The sequence below is a fragment of the Rhopilema esculentum genome, chromosome 7, assembly GCF_057945365.1.
Source record: "Rhopilema esculentum isolate cy_ngs chromosome 7, ASM5794536v1, whole genome shotgun sequence".
NCBI classification, from domain to species: Eukaryota; Metazoa; Cnidaria; class Scyphozoa; order Rhizostomeae; family Rhizostomatidae; genus Rhopilema; species Rhopilema esculentum.
In genome coordinates this window covers 5,473,146-5,493,539 of record NC_142821.1, presented here as the reverse complement: position 1 = coordinate 5,493,539, position 20,394 = coordinate 5,473,146, and the positions used below count along the sequence as shown (strand labels likewise).

General features: G+C 38.1%; 2 protein-coding genes across 4 annotated transcripts in view; both read right to left on the bottom strand.

Annotated features, from left to right (window-relative positions):
- Positions 1–20,394, bottom strand: part of LOC135683972 (DNA repair and recombination protein RAD54B) — a 51,480-nt gene that overhangs the window by 6,755 nt on the left and 24,331 nt on the right. The window contains exons 2-4 of one of the 3 annotated variants that reach the window (XM_089109525.1): positions 8,236–8,280; positions 7,960–8,058; positions 924–7,524 (exon numbers count right to left, since the gene is read on the bottom strand). In XM_089109525.1, the coding sequence (XP_088965651.1) occupies positions 4,946–7,524; positions 7,960–8,041 (2,661 nt within the window). In that variant the 5' untranslated portion in view covers positions 8,042–8,058; positions 8,236–8,280 and the 3' untranslated portion in view covers positions 924–4,945. The other 2 variants (XM_089109527.1, XM_089109526.1) reach the window with 2 other exon arrangements.
- On the bottom strand, positions 8,311–19,249 carry LOC135683975 (metabotropic glutamate receptor 8-like). Its single transcript, XM_065199397.2, has 3 exons — positions 16,590–19,249; positions 16,270–16,349; positions 8,311–14,738 (listed from the first exon to the last, which is right to left on the bottom strand). Exons 1-3 carry the CDS (start codon positions 16,640–16,642, stop codon positions 12,124–12,126), a joined length of 2,748 nt encoding a protein of 915 aa, XP_065055469.2. The 5' UTR covers positions 16,643–19,249; the 3' UTR covers positions 8,311–12,123.

The following is a 20,394-nucleotide window of genomic DNA, read 5'->3' as shown; positions in this document are numbered from 1 at the left end:
ATTCTGCTATTATTTTTTAACTATTTTATTGCTTCATAACAAAATAATAAACATAGATGTTGTCTATATAGATGTTGTCATTTGATTAAAAAAATTAAAGATTGTATAAGTAGCAAGACAAAATTGAGACAGGAATAGTTACCTCGTCTTCAAGAAGGATATCGTCCTCATCTTCCCCACTTTTATAACGACTTGCAGGGTTGGTGTTCTTCCTAGTTGCATTGAGAAGCAGAACTGGATGATTGCATAGCTTCTTCAAGGCCGAAATACAAATAAGATGCTGTGAACCTCTGTAATATGACGACAAGCAGGAGCGAACCATTCTTGACCTTATCGCAGCTTGATAAAGTCTCTTTTGTAGTGATGATGTATTACAAAACACAACAAGCTCAACTAAGACAGATTGATTGTAAAATAAAATGAATGTCCTTGTAAAGATAAGAGAACGGAAGACAAGCTTCATGACCTGACATAAATGCAAACTTTAAAGATAATATAATTTGAAAAATTGGAAATATCGAATTGCCCCCTTCGCAAAAAACATTGTACGAGCACCGTAATTTGATGCACACACTTTTTTTAAAATTTAGATCAGGTTACGTAGCTTTCAATTCGTGATACTTATTATCTTCTATAAGAAAAGTTTTATTTTTCAAGGGACTGGGGATATCCAAGAAAATTCGGCAGGCTTATAGCGACTTACCAGAGGGAAGGGGTGCATTGTGTAGAATCATAAAGGAACTGCACTGTGTAAAGCAAAAAGAAGGGGAAGACTTCCAGAAAACGTTATCACAATAATGATCATTGACTAGAATGGGTTCAATGGGCACAAACCTTTAGCTGGGAGATAACTGCTGTTGATTTCTGCCGTTCTTCGCAACACAAATGAAGCAGCTAACCTCTTGAGCTATAACAAAAAAACATTCAAATAGAGAAAATGAGCAGGACTGCCCTTGTCTTGACTTGGGTGAATATAATTGGTTTCATAGTACGTCCATCGTTGAAAACAATTTGATTTAGGTGTGCTGTAATGTTCTAACATCAGCGATTGTTTGATAACAAGGGATTTGCGTATCAATGAGATAATGTCGTAAATACGCAGTTTAATTGCTACAAAATAGGAACGATGTCGACTATCTGTCCGCCCATCTGACTGTCCGCCAGTGAGCGAGTAAGTGAGCAAGTGAGTGAGTGAGTGAGTCAGACGGTCAGTCAGTGGGTTAGTGGGAAAGTGGGTTAGTGAGCGAGTCAGTGAGTCTGTCAGTCAGTCGGCCAGTGAGTGAGTGAGTGAGTGAGCAAGTGAGTGAGTGAGTGAGTGAGTGAGTGAGTCAGACGGTCAGTCAGTGGGTTAGTGGGAAAGTGGGTTAGTGAGCGAGTCAGTGAGTCTGCCAGTCAGTCGGTCAGTGAGTCTGTCAGTCAGTCGGTCAGTGAGTCTGCCAGTCAGTCGGTCAGTGGGTCTGTCAGTCAGTCGGCCAGTGAGTGAGTCAGTGAGTGAGTCAGACGGTCAGTCAGTGGGTTAGTGGGTTAGTGAGTGAGTCAGTGAGTCTGTCTGTCAGTTAGTCAGCCAGTGAGTGAGTGAGTGAGCAAGTGAGTGAGTGAGTAAGACAGTCAGTCAGTGGTTAAGTGGGTTAGTGAGTGACTCAGTGAGTCTGTCAGTCAGTCGGCCAGTGAGTGAGTGAGTGAGTGAGTGAGTGAGTGAGTCAGAGGGTCAGTCAGTGGGTTAGTGGGAAAGTGGCTTAGTGAGTGACTCAGTGAGTCTGTCAGTCAGTCGGCCAGTGAGTGATCGAGTGAGTGAGTGAGTGAGTCAGACGGTCAGTCAGTGGGTTAGTGGGAAAGTGGGTTAGTGAGCGAGTCAGTGAGTCTGTCAGTCAGTCGGCCAGTGAGTGAGTGAGTGAGTGAGCAAGTGAGTGAGTGAGTGAGTCAGACAGTCAGTCAGTGGGTTAGTGGGAAAGTGGGTTAGTGAGCGAGTCAGTGAGTCTGCCAGTCAGTCGGTCAGTGAGTCTGTCAGTCAGTCGGTCAGTGAGTCTGCCAGTCAGTCGGTCAGTGAGTCTGTCAGTCAGTCGGCCAGTGAGTGAGTGAGTGAGTCAGACGGTCAGTCAGTGGGTTAGTGGGTTAGTGAGTGAGTCAGTGAGTCTGTCTGTCAGTTAGTCAGCCAGTGAGTGAGTGAGTGAGTGAGCAAGTGAGTGAGTGAGTAAGACGGTCAGTCAGTGGTTAAGTGGGTTAGTGAGTGACTCAGTGAGTCTGTCAGTCAGTCGGCCAGTGAGTGAGTGAGTGAGTGAGTCAGACGGTCAGTCAGTGGGTTAGTGGGAAAGTGGCTTAGTGAGTGAGTCAGTGAGTCTGTCAGTCAGTCGGCCAGTGAGTGAATGAGTGAGTGAGTCAGACGGTCAGTCAGTGGGTTAGTGGGAAAGTGGGTTAGTGAGCGAGTCATTGAGTCTGTCAGTCAGTCGACCAGTGAGTGAGTGAGTGAGTGAGTGAGCAAGTGAGTGAGTGAGTGAGTCAGACGGTCAGTCAGTGGGTTAGTGGGTTAGTGAGTGAGTCAGTGAGTCTGTCTGTCAGTTAGTCAGCCAGTGAGTCAGTGAGTGAGCGAGTGAGCAAGTGAGTGAGTGAGTAAGACGGTCAGTCAGTGGTTAAGTGGGTTAGTGAGTGACTCCGTGAGTCTGTCAGTCAGTCGGCCAGTGAGTGAGTGAGTGAATGAGTGAGTGAGTGAGTGAATGAGCGAGTGAGTCTGTCTGCCTGTCTACACGTCTGCTAGTCTGGAAGTAACAGTTATAACGTGAATTCAAAAAAAGCACAAAAAATATCTAACTTATGTTTTAGATAAAATAGATAACCACAATTAAAACTGACTGCATTTTGATTACAAAACAGCAAATCTCGTTATGTATGCAATACATGAAAGTTGTTACATGATACAGAAACTGTACCTCAACATTGATATCGGAGGCAGAAATAGACTTAAACATCCTAGAATCGAAATGGACAGCTCATTAAGACCCGTTTTACACTGTAGCGGATAAAGTTTATCCGCATAAAACTTGTTCGCATTAGTTTGCGTTTACACTGTGCGGCACAAATTTTGTCCACTTTGCCCTCCCGTTTACACTGTGCCGGATAACTGCAGTCACATGACCTAAATCATGCACATAACACCCAAAATGAAGTCTTCTCTGGGCAACAAAATAACAACAATTCCCGTAAACGCAAAAAGACTTCATTCTTTCTTCAGAATCATCTGCTTCTCTTTTAGACCAAGTCCAAAGATATTGTCAATACAAATTAGGCCTAGTTTCTTTCAATAGTTTGTTCTTGAAACAAAATGACACTGAACTAGCAACGAAAGCAGGGAAAGCTGACAAGGATGCCAATTTTACATGGACTGGCAGGATACTGCACTTTTAACACGAGTATTTATCGACAACAAGGCAGCCAAGATGGCGAAAGGTCTTGATTGGGAGACAGTGAAAACTAAATTGGATGAAATAGCCTATCGCTTTCGAACAAGATACGATGTGGATAAAATTTATCCGGATAAAAACTTTTACACTGTACCACGTAGCTATCCGAACTAATTTAATCCACTTTCCTAGGTGAACTAATTTTGTTCGGATAGCGTGGGTCTAGTGTAAACGCGACGCCTATCTGAACTAATTTTGATGCGGATAAAAGTTATCCGGCACGGTGTAAACGATGTTATAAGCTCGCAGCACGCAGACTAAAACTACTGGTAAAAATCTTCGGTCCAGGCTTTAGATCGCACGATAATTCGCCTGACCTTATCCAAAGCGATCCAAAGTCTCTTTGACATGATCGTAATGACGAAATTTTAGCTTAACGATGTTGACGTGTACCAACATTCCCATTCATTCCATCACATTCTCACATCGCTGCACAGGCATTCTCTACGTCACCCTCATTTCACGCTTTCAATAATCCCTAATGTTCGCATAATCTTTGTCAAGCTATTAAATCTACCCACCATCTCGACTTGGCCTTCTTTTTTTTGTTTTTCTCGCATGATTCGTGTTAATTTTAGATATTCATTTCTGTATATAAGTATGTTAATTTTTATGAAAGTTTTGTTCAGTCAGAATCAAGAAACGCAATAGGCACATCGTCTTTTCTCTGGCTCGGTGTTCTCCACACGTTAAATAGGACTGCACCGGGTTGGAAACCATACGTAAATCGATGGATGGATTTATTTAGCGCTTAAATTGATCGCCGTTACGTTGCATGCTAAACATTCAAAGTTTTCCGTTGAAAATCTGATTGGTAAGATGCACGACAGGAGGACTGACATACAATGAGCCAAAATCACACTTAAAATGCCAGGAAAGACATTCTATAAACTATGATGATATGTTCATTTCAACCCTACTCTGCATGATTATACCGCATACAAATGATTATACCATGTTCATTTTGATACTGTATACATTATGATATTGTTCACTATGGTACTGTATACTGTGATACTGTTTATTATGATACTGTATTTATTACATTACGATACTCTGCACTATTATAATGTATACTTTGATATTGTGTACACTTAGTCCTACACTGTGTTCTATCATGAAGCTCTAATTTTATACTGAAATGATACCAAAAGGAGTAGTGAAATTTCTGCATATTTGCAATAAATAAAACAAGCGTTTGTGCTTTTGTGTTGGGCTCGTTCTTTTGTGGATTGACGGAAAGAGGATTTATGCTTGCAAAAGTTTGATATATCAGAGTATTTGATCATCACTTCTGTCAATCTTGACTTTTTAAACGTGATAATCATTGCAACTAGCATCTTCAGCGTAATTAAATTAGTTTGTGCACACAATGCTGAATAGTTAGTTGTGTGTATAAAAATACAATGAAAACAAATAGATAAAGGCGTTTCATGAAGAAAATAAATTACAAATTTCAAATAAATGGTATTGATTTAAATCTAAACAAATCAGTTTTCAATGCTGATGTCTGCAAATGCGATTGGATCAGTGCCAACGTCTCGATGGGAGACACGATTGTCTTGAACAATATCGTTTTTCATGGCTTGGTGGATTGTGTCAACTGCACTCCTGACAACAGTGTTAAACTGACTAGAAGATGGCGTGATCTGGTTAGCTGACTGCCTGTGCACGATAACTTTCCATACCAATGGGAAGAATATTCCAACCAACTGAACAATACCAAACAACACAAAAATTGATGCTACAAGAAATGTTACTGTGAAAGCATTTCTTTGCTTATATTCGAAGAGAAAGAGCAATGGAACAAAAATTGCCCACAAAAAACAGCTGACGTACAGTGTAATTCTGATGCTGAACGACTCATTGAAATTCGACGGAAAGTTTCGAATTTTATAGCCGTAATAGGTACAGGCCATCATAAATATAAGATTTGGAAGAAAAGTTAAGATAACAAATGTTGGTCTCAATTGGCAGGCAACAGTTACATAACTCGTGTCTGCGTTCATCTTAAATTTCACTGATGGCTTCTTCAGTATCAGCAAAATGACGTCATAAATAAGGAAAACCGACACCAACAATAGAGACAGTAACACTTGGGATTTAGGACTGACAAGTGCTGGCTTCTTAACAGATTTCTTAGACTGTGAAAATATGCGATACAGTCGCACGATTTTTAGCAGCAGCGGTGCGTAAAATGCATTTAAACTGGTGCTTGTTGCCAAGCTGAGAGCTCCGCAAACAAAGCTAGTCGGTTGCAAGAGGAACAGAGAACTGGAAGCAAAGCATAGGTAGAGAGATATGATCATGATGAGACTGAGTTCTCTGCTGGCCGCTTTCACGACGCGGCTTTCTTTGTTCCGTATTCCAAAAGCAACAATAGCTGTGTTGAGAAAGATTCCAGCAAGAGTACCCGCCAGGAGAACCGCGGTATAAAGATTCTCACTATCCATGAAACGTCTTGGAAGCATTCTGCACATGCGTCTGTCATCTGTAGGTACATGATAGTCTGGGCATTTAATACACATATTGTTTTCTATAAAATAATTACGGTTGCACTTACGGCAGACGTAACAGCAAGCTGAACTATCGCAACCTCGGTCTTTAATCTCATCTTTGTCGCAGCTTTGGTAACAGGAAGATTTTGGGATTGTGTCGTTTTTCCATGCAATATCTTTGACTGCAAGCGCGAATAAACGCAAATCACGAGAATAGTTCCAATACCCTACTTCGTTGTATTGAGATCCATTAAAGTTTAAAATAACAAGGTTTCGTTCATAATAACCATTGTCATTGAATTTCACAGCATTACTCAGCGAACAATTAGGCGTTCTAAAGTTATTAAAAACTTCACGCTGGATAGGTGTCGTATATATATAGGCCCTTCTAAGGCAATTGGTTTTTTGACAATTGAAAGAGTTCCAAAGAGCGCAAGCCAACGATTCAATCGCATTCAAAACTGGCTTCACCAAAAAATATTTTAAGTCGATATGGTCTGTAGTAAGAGTCTCATTTCCAGTGCACTCCTTTGAATCGGTCATGTTATCATTCCATACCCGGCTCGTTATGTACGAAGCAGATAAACTACAATTGAAAACATGTCTCCAGAATTCTTTAAACCATGTATAAGAATTTGTTGCAAGTTTCAAACTCATGAAATAACTGGCAAATTCCTCGTCATAAGTGTCTGCCTGTTGCAAAATGAGCAACCCTTTGGTTACGTCATTTAGGGAACGCAGCTCCCTGACTTTTGTTTGCAGCCTTGATTTGCTACCGGATATAAAAGTCAATCTTCTTGCGTATATCCCACTTTTCATAAGGCACATTGTCTCTCGATAACTCGTGAATAATATGACAACGTTTGCTCTTTTATCTTTTCTCAAATCATCGAGAATCTTTCTACATTCCGGCTCACTTGGGCTTTTAGATATCCAAACTTTTATGAACAGGCATACATCTCGCTGCAAAGACCAATCAACGAAGGTTTCTACCGTATTTTGTGTTTCTAGATCATTTGAACCTACGACAGAAATGTACGTTAAGTTCAGTTTAATTAGAATGTCAACGATTGCTTTTATCTCCATTTGCTCAGGTGGGACGGTGGCATAAAAATTTGCTCTCAGAATATCAATCATTTTTTTTATCGCAATTTTTCCTTGTTGGCCACCAGAATTGAGATCGTTACTGTCCATAAAAGCAGATTTAGATAAGTTGAAGTTTCCTTCTGTCCCCCAAGATTCAACATTCATAAATGGCAAAGGTGTCGTCACTAGCTGGTGTTGATACTGCAAATACCTTATGGCTTGCCAAGAGTAAAGACCGCTCACAAATGGATATGCAGACAAGACCATAGGAGGAGACGAATCAATGCAATCAAAAATATAGTAACCGATTTCGATTCCGGTAAGGCGCTGTATTCTTTGGAGTGCAAAACGCATGGCCTCCAACATCACGATCCCTTCACGATAATTAGGGTATTCAGCATCAAGTGACCTGATGTTGAAAAATCCATTGATGAGATAAGAATATGACCAACGGTTTCTTACGATATATAGGGTATTTCTATAGACTGCAATGAAAAAAAATTGATATTAGCGAACTGAAATTATTTCAAGTTTGGGAAAAAAATTCACAGACTGGAAACAGTTAAACCCCTTAGGAATTATGTTTGATAAATTTATAAACATGTAAAGAACTAAGTGCATCAAAAAAGTGTTTAAAGTATAAGATAAAATGCAATTGCATTGTAAATTCGTACGCTTTGAAGGTCAATGAAGCAACAAAACCACAATTTTCCTTAGACTCTGCCGCACTCAACACCACAGCGGTCAGATAGCCTTTACGTCAATTTCCTCGCGACTACAGCAAAGTATGCTGAACTAACTAGTACAAATTATTGCGTCAGAATGATATGTGGTGTAGCTGGTTCTTTTTCGAAGATTGCAAAGAAACATAATGAATCAATTTTAACTAGCATTCTAGATTAATAAGAAATAGAACGTACCATACTCTAGAGGAACAGTGGCTCCAATGAAAGGTACCAATTGATGGCAAAAAATGAAAGGTACCAAAAAGGAAAGCCTCATTCTTTTAATCTTTCAACCTAAAATTGAAGTAATTTTGTACTCAAGTTTTGTCAAATTTGATGAAATTGTATTAAAACTAAAAAATTTATAAAGATATGGACCAATTTTGATAAAAAGATGTGACGTCATTAAAGCAGAATGAGCGGCTATTAATGATGGTATAGCTCTACCTGATGAAAAACATGCAAAATTACCTTGTTTTTTTCCTGACCAGATCCTCACTTCCTGCTCCTAACAACCTGAATGACAATGAATCAAGACACGACGAGTTTTATGCTCGATTTGAAAACAAGAAGGTACAGCTGCTGAAAACGGCTTTCGTAAAAAGAAATTTACTTTTTGGATACGAGTATGTGAAACTAAATTTAAATAACAGTTTTTAGCACAAACTGGCGAATTTTTCAAAACCTGGCTTTTGAAAATTTCACCTGGGTTGAATAAGGATTAGCATTATTGCAAAAAGTTCTAATTTTCCACCAACTGTTCTTGGTAGATATCAAAACATTTTTCAACAGCTGATAGTGGATAAAAAGCCACAAATAATCGTCGGCAATTTCAGATGGATCACCTGCAATAAATCTATTCATTTTCAAATCATTGATAAGCATATGTCGGCAAGTTTTCGTTGCGTTTAGTTAATTTAAATAAAACTATCGATAAGTATGTTTATTGCAAAATGTTACTTGAAAACGTTCTAAAATCATGGCTATTCTTTTAGAGGTCGCTAACAGGCTAAATTGTTTTATTTCGTCGTTAAATGACAAACAAGGTATATCTTGTTGCTGATCAGTGGCGGATTTAAGGGGGGGGGGTAACTAGGGGCATTTGCTCCTCCCTGGACGAGTTGAAGCAAGTATGGCGCCCCTTTTTGGAAATTGTGCGCCCCTTTTGAAGAATGAGAATCAGGTGAAAAAGTTTTTGGGACCAATAGGTTAATTTGCTTCAAGGATTACTTCAAAGTTATGTTGTTTATTCCGAAAATGGATTTGAAATTGTTGTATACAGCGTTCTCTCGTCATCAATTTTTGAAAATTTTTCAGCGCCCCCACTACCAACTGCCCCTCTTTCAAGTTTGCTCTGGATCCGCCCCTGTTGCTGATGGGTATTTTAAAGACCCGCCATATAGTTTGCTGAATTTTTTGTTCACAGAAAACCATATGAAAATATGGCAGTCATTGTTAGTAGCAGGCCAAACATAATATCAACATGAAATGCATTTGGTTTATTAAATACCTCCTGTTTTTTTAATGCAAACTCACTAGTAATAAATATTCGATACAAGTTTGGGGCCATGAAACAATGCCGGTGGATTTTCACATTTGTAGAGTTGTTGGTCAAGACGGATACATGTTGTAACCGTAGTAACCCTTAGACCCTGTTTGCACGGGGAAAATGGGATTGATCCAGTCCCACACGAGATCGATCCCAAAACCTCACAATTATTCATAGGGGACTGATCCTAAGTAATATTGTGTTTACATGGGTTCGATCCCAAATATCAACCTACTGCTTTCTGGGTTCATTTTAAAGGAATACTCATGCGTAAATTGCTTATGCTATCAACTTGTAGAAAGATTGAGAAGAAAACGGCTTCGAATTTGAAACTTACCAACAAAGTGTTTATTTGAAGCTATGAAGAGACAGCCCTAATCCTGAAGATCACACTAGAGTACAAAGCAAATCATTTTCTTTGGAGCCTGTTGTTTGAGCCTGTTCGCTAAATTTATCGAAATACTCATGAAAAATGAAAACTTTCAACATCTTGTTTTTTTCTCATCTTGTGGTCGAACAAGGCGCGCAAAATCTGACAAAGAAAAGGTCGAAGCACAACGCTAAATCAACTCAAATTATATAGTACATCAGCCTCGCCTTCTGTCCGTGCCAATTTCAGGCCAATTTGGGATTGGTCCCACCTTTTTCAGGTCCCACCGTTTACACGAGACGGGATCCCAAGGTGGGATGCTCTCCAAAGCGAATCAAAATTAGTACAGATAGCATATCGATTCCGAGCATTCCCATGTAAACGAAAGGCTGATCCGTATTAGTCTGGGGTCGAGCCTGGCATTGATCAGATTCACTTAACAGGTGCCAGCTCAAATGCGACCATCTGACTAGTCCAACTAATGCGACCACCTGATTAAGTTGGATATTATTTCGTATTGCTTGTATGGTCACTTTGGCACTTTGAAACATTTTGATGGTAAATGGTTGTCACGTAACCGATGATGCATTTAATCGCCTGTAAGTGAGAAAATAATGTCACAAAATTTGGATTTCAATTACACTACGCAAAGGAACGTGAAGAATGGAGCAAAACGTTTCACAGCACCATTTAAATTTAACAATTAGCTTCAAAACTACGCAAACTCTCTATTTATTTTCTCAGCCCTTGGACTCTAACAAAGAAGAAGAAGAAAAAGCACATTTGAAACTAAACTTTCTTGCCAAAGAGAAAAGCAGCATCCGCGGACGTGTGCTTCTTCACGAGTAGCTAACAGCATAAAGTCGTATAAAAATGTTTCAAAAAGCAAAAACAACCAAAAACTAGAAAGTACCAGGGCGCAGCTTTGGCTTACTTGCTACCTGACGCCACTTTCAGAACAGAAAAAAGAAATTGTTATTGTCACTGTCACTGGCGGACTGACATTTTCACGAAAAGTAAAAAGTTATCGAAACATCCGAATGGTGACAAAAAGAAACATACATTAGTATAACAGAGTTCTTGGACTATAAATATTCTCATTGTCTGACATTTGCACTATCTACAATTTTGTTTACAACATGTGCAATATACATTATAAAGCATATAATTCAGTATTAAAGTTTAGAGTTGAAGAAAAAAATAGATGGCGCATTGAAAAGCAGAAATAAGCAATGATAGTTTGCAGCATGCATTTCGAGTTAAACCTCTAAGCTCCTTTCTGCTATTCAAAGTTGAGAAGGACGGAGGGGGTCAAATCGAAATGAAAGGGGGTGTAGGTGTTAAGATATCAGAATTAAAAGGGAGAAGGTGCGATATCTTAACACTAACTGTACAAGTTGTATTGTATTCTAGGATGATATTTTGCAATTTTGATAAATAATATGTTAATTTTAAACCTTTTTTAATGAGTGGGAGTGAAAAGAACAAGATCAAAAGCAAAAAATTTTAAAATAAACGTGCTATATGCCTTTATTTGGTTTGGACGTATCTGTTGTGCTATGTAGTCAAGGTTTTACGTAACCATGCAATAATCAGTGCAAACAGAGAATAAGATTTCGAATGTTATCTGTTTGTTCTGAAAGCCACACGCCGAAATATAAAATAGGCTAATTCAACTTTAACATACAATCAATAGCGAACAGAAAATGTATGTTTACCATAACTTTGCAATTGCTTTGAGGCAATTAGTGAACGAATTCACTCTATGGTGCAGTGTTTTACAAGGTTTTTCGTAAGAACAATAAATAATACAGCTAAAAGCCGACTAAATGTACACAGCTGCTGGAGAAAGAAGGAGTCTGCCTCCATGGGAAACAGAAGTGCAAGCCTAACACCACTTTGATTGCAAAAACACGAATATCTTAGCTCTATTAGTAAAACCCTAAACTAAAATTTCAATGTACAGCCAAGTTCCATCTCAGTAACAAAATAGGATCACCTCAACGCATATTCGATTTAAGTGCGCAAAAAGAGAAATTAATGTCGAACGAAGATCAGCTTTCGTTAAGATACTCTTCATAAAAACTTTGGAAAGGCGTTGCACTAACAAGACTTAATTGCTGTTTCGTTGCATGGTTCTTTTTAGACCTATTTATCGTTTATCTGAAATCACTGAATAGAATAAGCATACCATTGACTCAAATGACAGCGGGAGTTGAATAATTGCACCACAATGCAAAAAAAACCAAAACAAATTAATACACATAAACCTCTACGGTTAAGAACAATAGGATATATGTTGCTGGAAATGATTTTCAGCAAAAACCATCTTGTAAAAATTATATGTTGGCAAAATTCACGACGATATGTTCTCTCTTGCGTTTCCGGAATCAGCTTGTTAGCAAAAACCCCGGAATGTTCTTGAAACAAATGACCTCAACTAGAAACTGTTTAACCTATTTCTGGGTATATAAGTTTTGGAGTAAATAAGCCTTTTTCTGGCGTCTTCTTCCAGAAGAAAACTCGGAAAAACTTCAATAGGGTCGGTTCCAACGTCCTTCATTCTTCGAACGGAATGGCTAGAGGACTTGTCAGGGGCGCAAATATTACTGAAGGTACTGCCAGCAAAACTGCTCTCATTCCCGCTGTGAAAAAATTGACCTGTCTGCGGTGTAGAGTCTTTATGAACATACAATTTCCACAACGTAGTTCCGAAAATACCAGTCAGCATAACCAAACCAAGAATTATCATAAAATACGAGGTGAGAAAAGCTGTAACAAATGCATTGTCTCTTTTCAAGTCGAAGAGAAACAGCAATGGGATAAACATTGACCAGAGGAAACAGCTGATATACATTGTGATGGTAATGCTGAATGCCTCGTTGAAGTTTGAAGGGAAATTGCGAGTCTTGTATCCAAAAAAGGTACATGCACCCATCACCACAACGCATGGAAGAAGATTCAGAGCCGCGTTGGCTGGGTCAGATCTGCAAAGAACACTAAGCTGATTCCCCTTTGAACTAACTTCCAAACGAACCTTTGGCCTATCTCCAGCTACCCAAACGATACCAAGCAATAACTGTATACATATTATGAAAATGCATATCAAAAGCTGCGATTTTGTACTAACAAAACTAGGCTTTAAAACAAGAGATTTAGAAGCCTTGAAAATGCGGTAGATACGGCTTGTTTTCAAAAGCAGAGGAATGTAGCTAGCATTGAGGCTCAGACTCATGATGAATCGCTGAATTCCACACACAATAACAGATGGTCTTAGGACAAAGACAAACGGACAAACGAAGCAGAGGTACAAAGCTACAAGTATAAACAGGCTAAGCTCTACTCCAGTTGCCTTGATTACTTTTCGCTCTCTGAACCAAACAAACGTACCAATCGTCACCGTGTTTAAAACAATACCCATAGTGCTTCCAATTATAAGTATTAATCGGTAACCATACTGAGAATCGACGAAAATTGACGGCAATTTGTCACAACTGGTTCTCGACCAGTTTGGAACTTCATATAAAGGGCATGTAACACACGTGTCATTAGAGACAATGTCATTTTTGCCGCATTTCGAGCAAGTAAAGCAACAGATAACTCCTGCTGAGCCACGGTCCTTAACAAAACCATTAGGACAGGGCTTGTAGCAAGTTGACAAAGGCATAACATCATTGCTCCATACCACATCCTCTCTGGATAGATTCAACGAACTTTTTCGACTGGTTACATTATAGGTCCACTTACCAACCTCTTTGTACATCAAGCCGTTAAAGTTCAAAATTAGGAAATCTTTGTAGTTAAAGCCTTGTTCATTCACTGCAATCGAATCAGATAGTTTGCATTTCCTTTTCCCAAAGAATTTGACAGAGTTTTTCATAATAGTTTCTCTACAAGTTCTGCTTGTAACTGAGCAGTTAGCATGTGCCTCGCTTTCTTTCAAAGCACATCCAAATGAATCCACAGCATTCAAAATTGGCTTGACTAAAGAATACTTTAAATCTACAGCCACCTCATGAAGATCTTCCATGCCAGTACAACGAGGTCTCTTGTCACTTAAACTGCTACTAAGTGACTTGTATCTATACGGAATGCTACAATTGAAAAGCATGCTCCAGAATTCTCCAAACCAGCGATACTTGTTGGAGCCGAACTTTAAATTCATAAAATATTGCTCAAAGCCTTTATCGTAGGTATCTGCATGTTGCAAATGTAGCAAGCCTTTCACTGATTCTTTCTTAACTCTCAAATCGTGCAAATTTGCGCGGAAGCCAGTGCCAGCAATAAAAGTCAAATTTCCATCATTATTATTAACCGCATTTAGAACTCCCATCGCTTCATGCAACATTGTGACAAGCACCACAATTTTGGCTGAGTCTCCCCTTGTTAACTTGATTGCAGCATCAACGTATTCGTTTCTACTCGGCTTGTCTGAAATCCAGATGGTCTGTGAAATACAGATTCCTCTTTGGTACGCAAGAGCTGCAAAGTTCTCCACTGTTTGCTGTGTGCGCAAATCATTGGAACTGACAACGGAAATGTAGGTCCAATTCAGTCTTTCTAAAATATCAACAATAGCCTCGTTCTCCAAGGCATCAGATGGGACAGTACGAAACACATTACGATGTATCTCATCCATTTTGAATTTCCTTGACACTTCTGGCTTCATGACATGATCAAATGCTTCACTAGACGCCAGCACATTCGCCATCGGCGCAGTTGCCACCGTATTCGTAATCAAATAGTATGTCGTTTGCCATGACGTCAGTCCGTTTAAAACCAAGATGTCTTGATAGGTTGAAAAAGGTGCACGGGATTCTCTGCAATCAGTTGTTTGAAACGACAGTGGCAGCCTAAGGAAGCCAAGCATGTTTACCCGATTAATTGCATATCGTGTGGCTTCTACAAGGATAACACCATCTCCAACATTCAGATGTTTTGATCTCCAACGAAAGTCTTTTTCGAGTGACTGAACATTAAGCAAAGCAAGCAGATTGTAATGCCTGTAGTCACCGCCTAAAATTGTCTGCCATGCAGATGGATATTGTCCCATGTCTAGAAACATAAAAACAGAGCGTTTAAGAGATAGAGAATGAGGCATGCTTTATTTTATTTTTACAAGGAAATAAAATTCATTTGTTAGAAGCGATGAATATGATATTTTAAAAAATTTAACATTTATGAACGTTAATGAACGGAAACTACCAAAAAATAAACTCAAAGATACTTATTATTACTTATAGGAACAATAACGGCACCCTTGCAAGTCATATTGCGAGTCAGTCACTATAAGCAATATAGGACAGTAGTAAACAACAATTGGTGAATGCAACCTGAATCAACAGTGGTTATTCAAGCAAATATATCTTATCGAAGGAACGTCGTCAAATTGCCTTATTCATTTTACTTTCACTGTTTTGACAACATACTTTGAGAGCAAAGGTTAGTTTCACGTGGCATTCTTATAAGAGGTAGGCCGGTATATAAATGTACTGAATAGCTGAAGCTGAAGCTGATGTGTAAAGATGACACAATTATCAAAGTTTTAACAAACAAAAAACAACACACTAATATTATAGTTCTACGTCCCTAAATAAAATAATCCTTCGTTCAAAACTTTTAATATATTGCTTTCCAAAACTGCAGCTGCAAGATAAATCATTCCTTGATAATCTTTTTTGAATTCGCTAGACGAAAGGATATTACAAAATTAAAAATAAAATTGTTTTCGCTTCTGGCAGCGGTAAATTTTTCTGAAAATATCTTCTAGCATGCAGTCAAATGCGCTCCTGTCTCAAAACAAAATCAAACCAATGGTCAGAGTGATTCCGTTTGGACTCAAGATTTAATAACTCAACTATCAAAAAAAGTCTTTCGTGCTGTGTGTGTTAGATTATTGAGAAGTGATACACTTTGTATCAGTCTCGTTAGAAAAAGTTGCCACTTGCAATAAAGATCAGTGACGAAAGTTGCCGAGCACACAGTCTTATACTGTAAAATGTGATTTATGTTGAGTTTGAAGCTAAAAATTAGATTTTTGGCTGCAATGAAAAAATCTCTTCTCTATGTACACACAGCTTTATATTCGTCTTGCTCCATTGTCTTATTCGTTCTGCAGCATTACTGCAGTTACTAAAGTCTTCAATTTGCAGCTGTACATTGAATCTTATAACAAGATGAAACTCTTAGAAATATCACAATATACTGCTCTCCAGACAAGCGATATCTTCTTGATACTTATGGAAAAAGTATTGAGTTACAAAATCAATTTTCTTGTTCAGCATCAATTTATTAACCAGAATAACAGTGCTAGCTCTGACGATTTAATAACTAGGATAAAAGTATTAGCCAGCATCAGCGTTTGAAACAATACAAAATTTAATGAATAAAGATCTTAATCTACGCTACAGCTTCAATTCTTAAAGAACAGGCAAAAGCTGAAAAAACTGTAAGATGAAATTTATCCTGTTCATGCTTTTTTGGACATAAAAAGACAATATCACGATTACACCTCATATAACGAACACTCGAATACAGCTGTTAAGTCAAAGAGTTTGTTTATGAAATGTAGACAAAAGATACATACTTGTGTCCCATACCACTGAAAAACCGTGAATTTGAATTATAGCAGTAAATGTGAAGGACCAAAATACTTGGGTCACCATCCTAAAGGATAAGAAAAAAGGTTTTTACCATACTAAAATACACACATATCATAATTCTTGGCTGAATTACACAGGAGACCAGTATGATCAAAACAAAAAGTATAAATGAGAGATAATATAATCTATGACTAACAAGAAGATAAGATTTTTTAAAAAATAAATAAATTAGAATTTGCATTAATAATTGTCAAGAGAATAGCTTTCAAAATCGATCTCAACCGTAAAAAAATAAGAAGCTAACCTGATTGGTAATGTCCAAAATTCATCTGACGTAACCCAGTCGTCATTTAGCATTAATATGAATAGCGACAGGTGTGGATCATCCGCTGACAGTTAACAAACGTATACATGGCGAGTGTCTGATTGCATTTCTGGTGGTCCGTTTACGTTAATAGAAAAAGCTTTAGGTAAGCTGAGAAAACAACCAATTTCAAGCAGCATGTCAACTGTATTGCAAAGAGATACTATTCGCCGTTGTCTAAGCCACATATGAAGATAAAACATGTATATTGACCAGAATGCTTTAACGCAGCAGTGAATGTAAACAGCACGGGTCAAAATCAGAGGAAAAATCTCATTTCTTCAAACAATGAGACACATGTCAATTTGATTTAACATGCGTCTAGGAAGCAAATGTTCTTATCGATAAGCACCAACGTTGAACAACCTTTTAAGGTATCTAAGAAAATATTTGCGAACAGATTAAGTTGTCAGCAAAGCAAATATCGCATAAGCATTTCATGTCCGTTTCTTGATAAATCTCCTGCGCAGTATCACTCTTGGCTAGCAATGAACTGTGTTCTGCCAAGAGATCAGTCGTGTGCGCTGTAAAGACTCTTGCAAGCAAGATAACAGTTAGATAGAATATTACTGAGGAGAAATTTACCGAATATTGCAGCAATATTGTGTCATTCAAAACCGACTTTACGAAAATTTTACATATATACGCTTTCTCATTCGACATTCTTTCTAACTTAGAACACAAAATACGCGTAGGAAGTATGATGTTACTGGTGGCAACTAAACCATAAAGTAATCAGAAAGCCAGCTGAGTAAATTATATCTTAGATTCTGATTTGAGATATTCAAAACAAAAAACAATCTAAATCCAACATTTATGAAAAACATTTTTACTGAGAGAGATATTCTATACAATCTAAGAGGTGAAAATCATTTGCAGTTGCCAAAAGTGAAGACAACATGTGCCGACAGAGAACATACGGAATAGAGAATATTCAGTACAGAGGTCACCATTTGTGGTCCTCATTACCACGGGAAATTAAAGATTCCAACACACTAGTTGAGTTCAAACGAAAAATAAAATTATGGCATGGAAAAACTTGCATCTACAGATTGTGCGAAATTTTCATTAATGATCTAGAGATTTTTGTAGGTTTTGGTATGGACATTGTAAAGTAGGTTTTAAAATATTTTGTTGGCGTTAATTAGCTTATTAGCTATATTTATTTGTTGTTCTTTCTTGCCAACGTAAAAGAAATTGTTAATAATAATAATAATAACAATAATTAATTTTAAACCAGTTGTCATTTCATTTTGAAAAACATAACACTTACAAACCTCACTATTACAAGGTAGTTTGTATGTGGCACATTTACATTGAAAATAACTATTACAAGTGCAAAGAAAAAAGCGGTTGTACACAGCATAAATATAAGCATGATGATGTAATGATGGTGACGATGTTGATAATGCTTATGAGGATGACAAAAGTAGCGACGATGTTGATGATGGCAATATTGATTGTAGTGATGGTGATATAGGTAGAGATACAATACTAGATGGAAAGAAGCTCTGGGTTAGGCCAAGGTTTGTTTCTACGACAGAATATAAAGCAGTTGCATCGAATTATGACCTTTGATAAACCAAGATAGATGTAGCGACGAAGAAAATTTTCAACACCAAGATCGTCCAGCATATCTGTAAAAGTAGAGCATGATTGCCCAAAGATGCAAAGAGAACTAAATGAGAGGTTAACAAATTTAACGGACTTGGACGAACTGCTAAGAGTTTTAAAAAGAGATTTATACTAATCTTTTTTGCGAGAACTATCAACATTAAGATTTGTCTCAAAGCCGACTGTAAGTTCAATGATGTAAATGATTTTCCTTGAAGCAATCAGTAGCAGCTCAGGTCGCAAAGAATCACCTGTTATAATGGATGGGGTAAGCTGAGAGGGAAGATTAGCATATAAAAATGTGTTGGAGTGATGCTGTATGTTTTTGACCAGAAAGTTTAGTGCGGAGTCATGTCTCCAGATGTAGCGTCCATCTTCAAGGTATGTCTTACAGCTAGCTACGACATAAAGCAGCGTTTCTGGAAGGAGGCAAAAAGAACAACTGGAAGTTTCAGATAAGTTCCATTTAAAGAGATTATTCCTAGTGGCAAGCGTGTTGTTGAGGTATCTTATCGAGAAGTTAAATATGTTTTTAGGCAAAGAGCTTTGTGCAGTCGACCAGAGGCTATTGAAATGTTTCAGAGAATTCCCTAGCAGAAAGAAGATTATAGTTCCTTGGCTCGCGAGCTGGTTTTATTACTTTGTCTTCGTGCTGGCTTCTTATTTCTCTCAAAACTACTTTCGTGTTTATGTATTGATCATGTTGGATATTCTTTCCGTATGAGGTGTTTTGCCAAAGATGTTTGATTTGGTCATGTTTCGAGTGCTTTAGAGACCGTCGATAGGTGACTTGGCACTAAAGGAATTTGCAAGATGGAAGCTGAAAGTTGAGACTAAAACTGCTTTTAGGGAGAATGATACCACTGATTGTAGAACCAATTGGAAGGATCAAGCCATTGCCTGACATATTTTGTAACAAGATGGTCAAGGTTTTCAACAATCCATGTTTTTGGCAAGCCAGTTATGGTCAGATGCCATGATAATTTAGAAAATATTAAAAATAATGATAATAATAAAAATATAAATAATAATAATAATAATAATAATAATAATAATAATAATAATAATAATAAAAAGAGGAGAAGTTGACTGTATTTTGTATTTTAATGCAGTATGGTATAAGACCGGTTTTATAGTCGCAAAGCATGCCGGCAGCGCAAGAGCCTTTAAAGGCTTGGGTACATTTTTGTGTAACAAAATATGTCATGCGTTTTTGTAACCGGACCGAAATGCATGCTAAACTCCACCATTCGTTTTTGTTCCCAATTGTTTAAAGGCTTGGGTACGTTTTTGCATAACCAAAATTACCACACGTTTTTTGTACCTGGGCCGTTTTGCACAAGGTTACCGCAACGCATATCACACCTGCATGGTACCGACTTCGTGTAGACGGAGGACCCCGTTTATACGGGAGCAGATACGATCCAGCTCCGAAAGGCTATGCGTTTACATGGGAACTGGTGGATTCGTATACTTTTGGATCTGCTATCCGAACACTCTTGGGATAGGTTTCAGAAGTGATCCGTATGGATCCGATCTGGACCGGTTCCCGAGTAATAATTGTCAATTCGAGATACTTTGAATATGTATTGCGTTGTGTGGCAACAGATAGCCATTGAAAGTTTGGTGCCAAGCAAACATTGATATCACTTTTCAGCAATCACCAAGCAACGCAAATGATACCGATCAGACCAATCAGACTGAACATGATCAAGCATGAATATCAATGAGCACCAAATGAGCCATGACATTTAGTGCCCACCATCTGGATCCGATCTCGTGTAAACGCAAATGCTTATGGATCGAATCCTGTGTGAATCCCTGGTCTCGTGTAAACAGGGTCATAGAAGCAAAATATATCACAAGGAGTCATTAAATGCCGGTTTGGTACCGATATCAGGCAAGCGAGGTCTTACTAAACACGAATTATTTCAAGAATCTATTTCCTAAGGGCGCACTTATAAACCACACTTCAATGCTACACACAGCTGCTTCAGAAGCAAGCGCTTACTTTCGACTAAACTCCATAAACACACACATTTTACAAGAACAATTTTACATGAACAATTGTTTTGAGTTTCTTTTAGTATGAACCTGATGGGTAAAAGAAAGCATATGTCCGACTGGCATC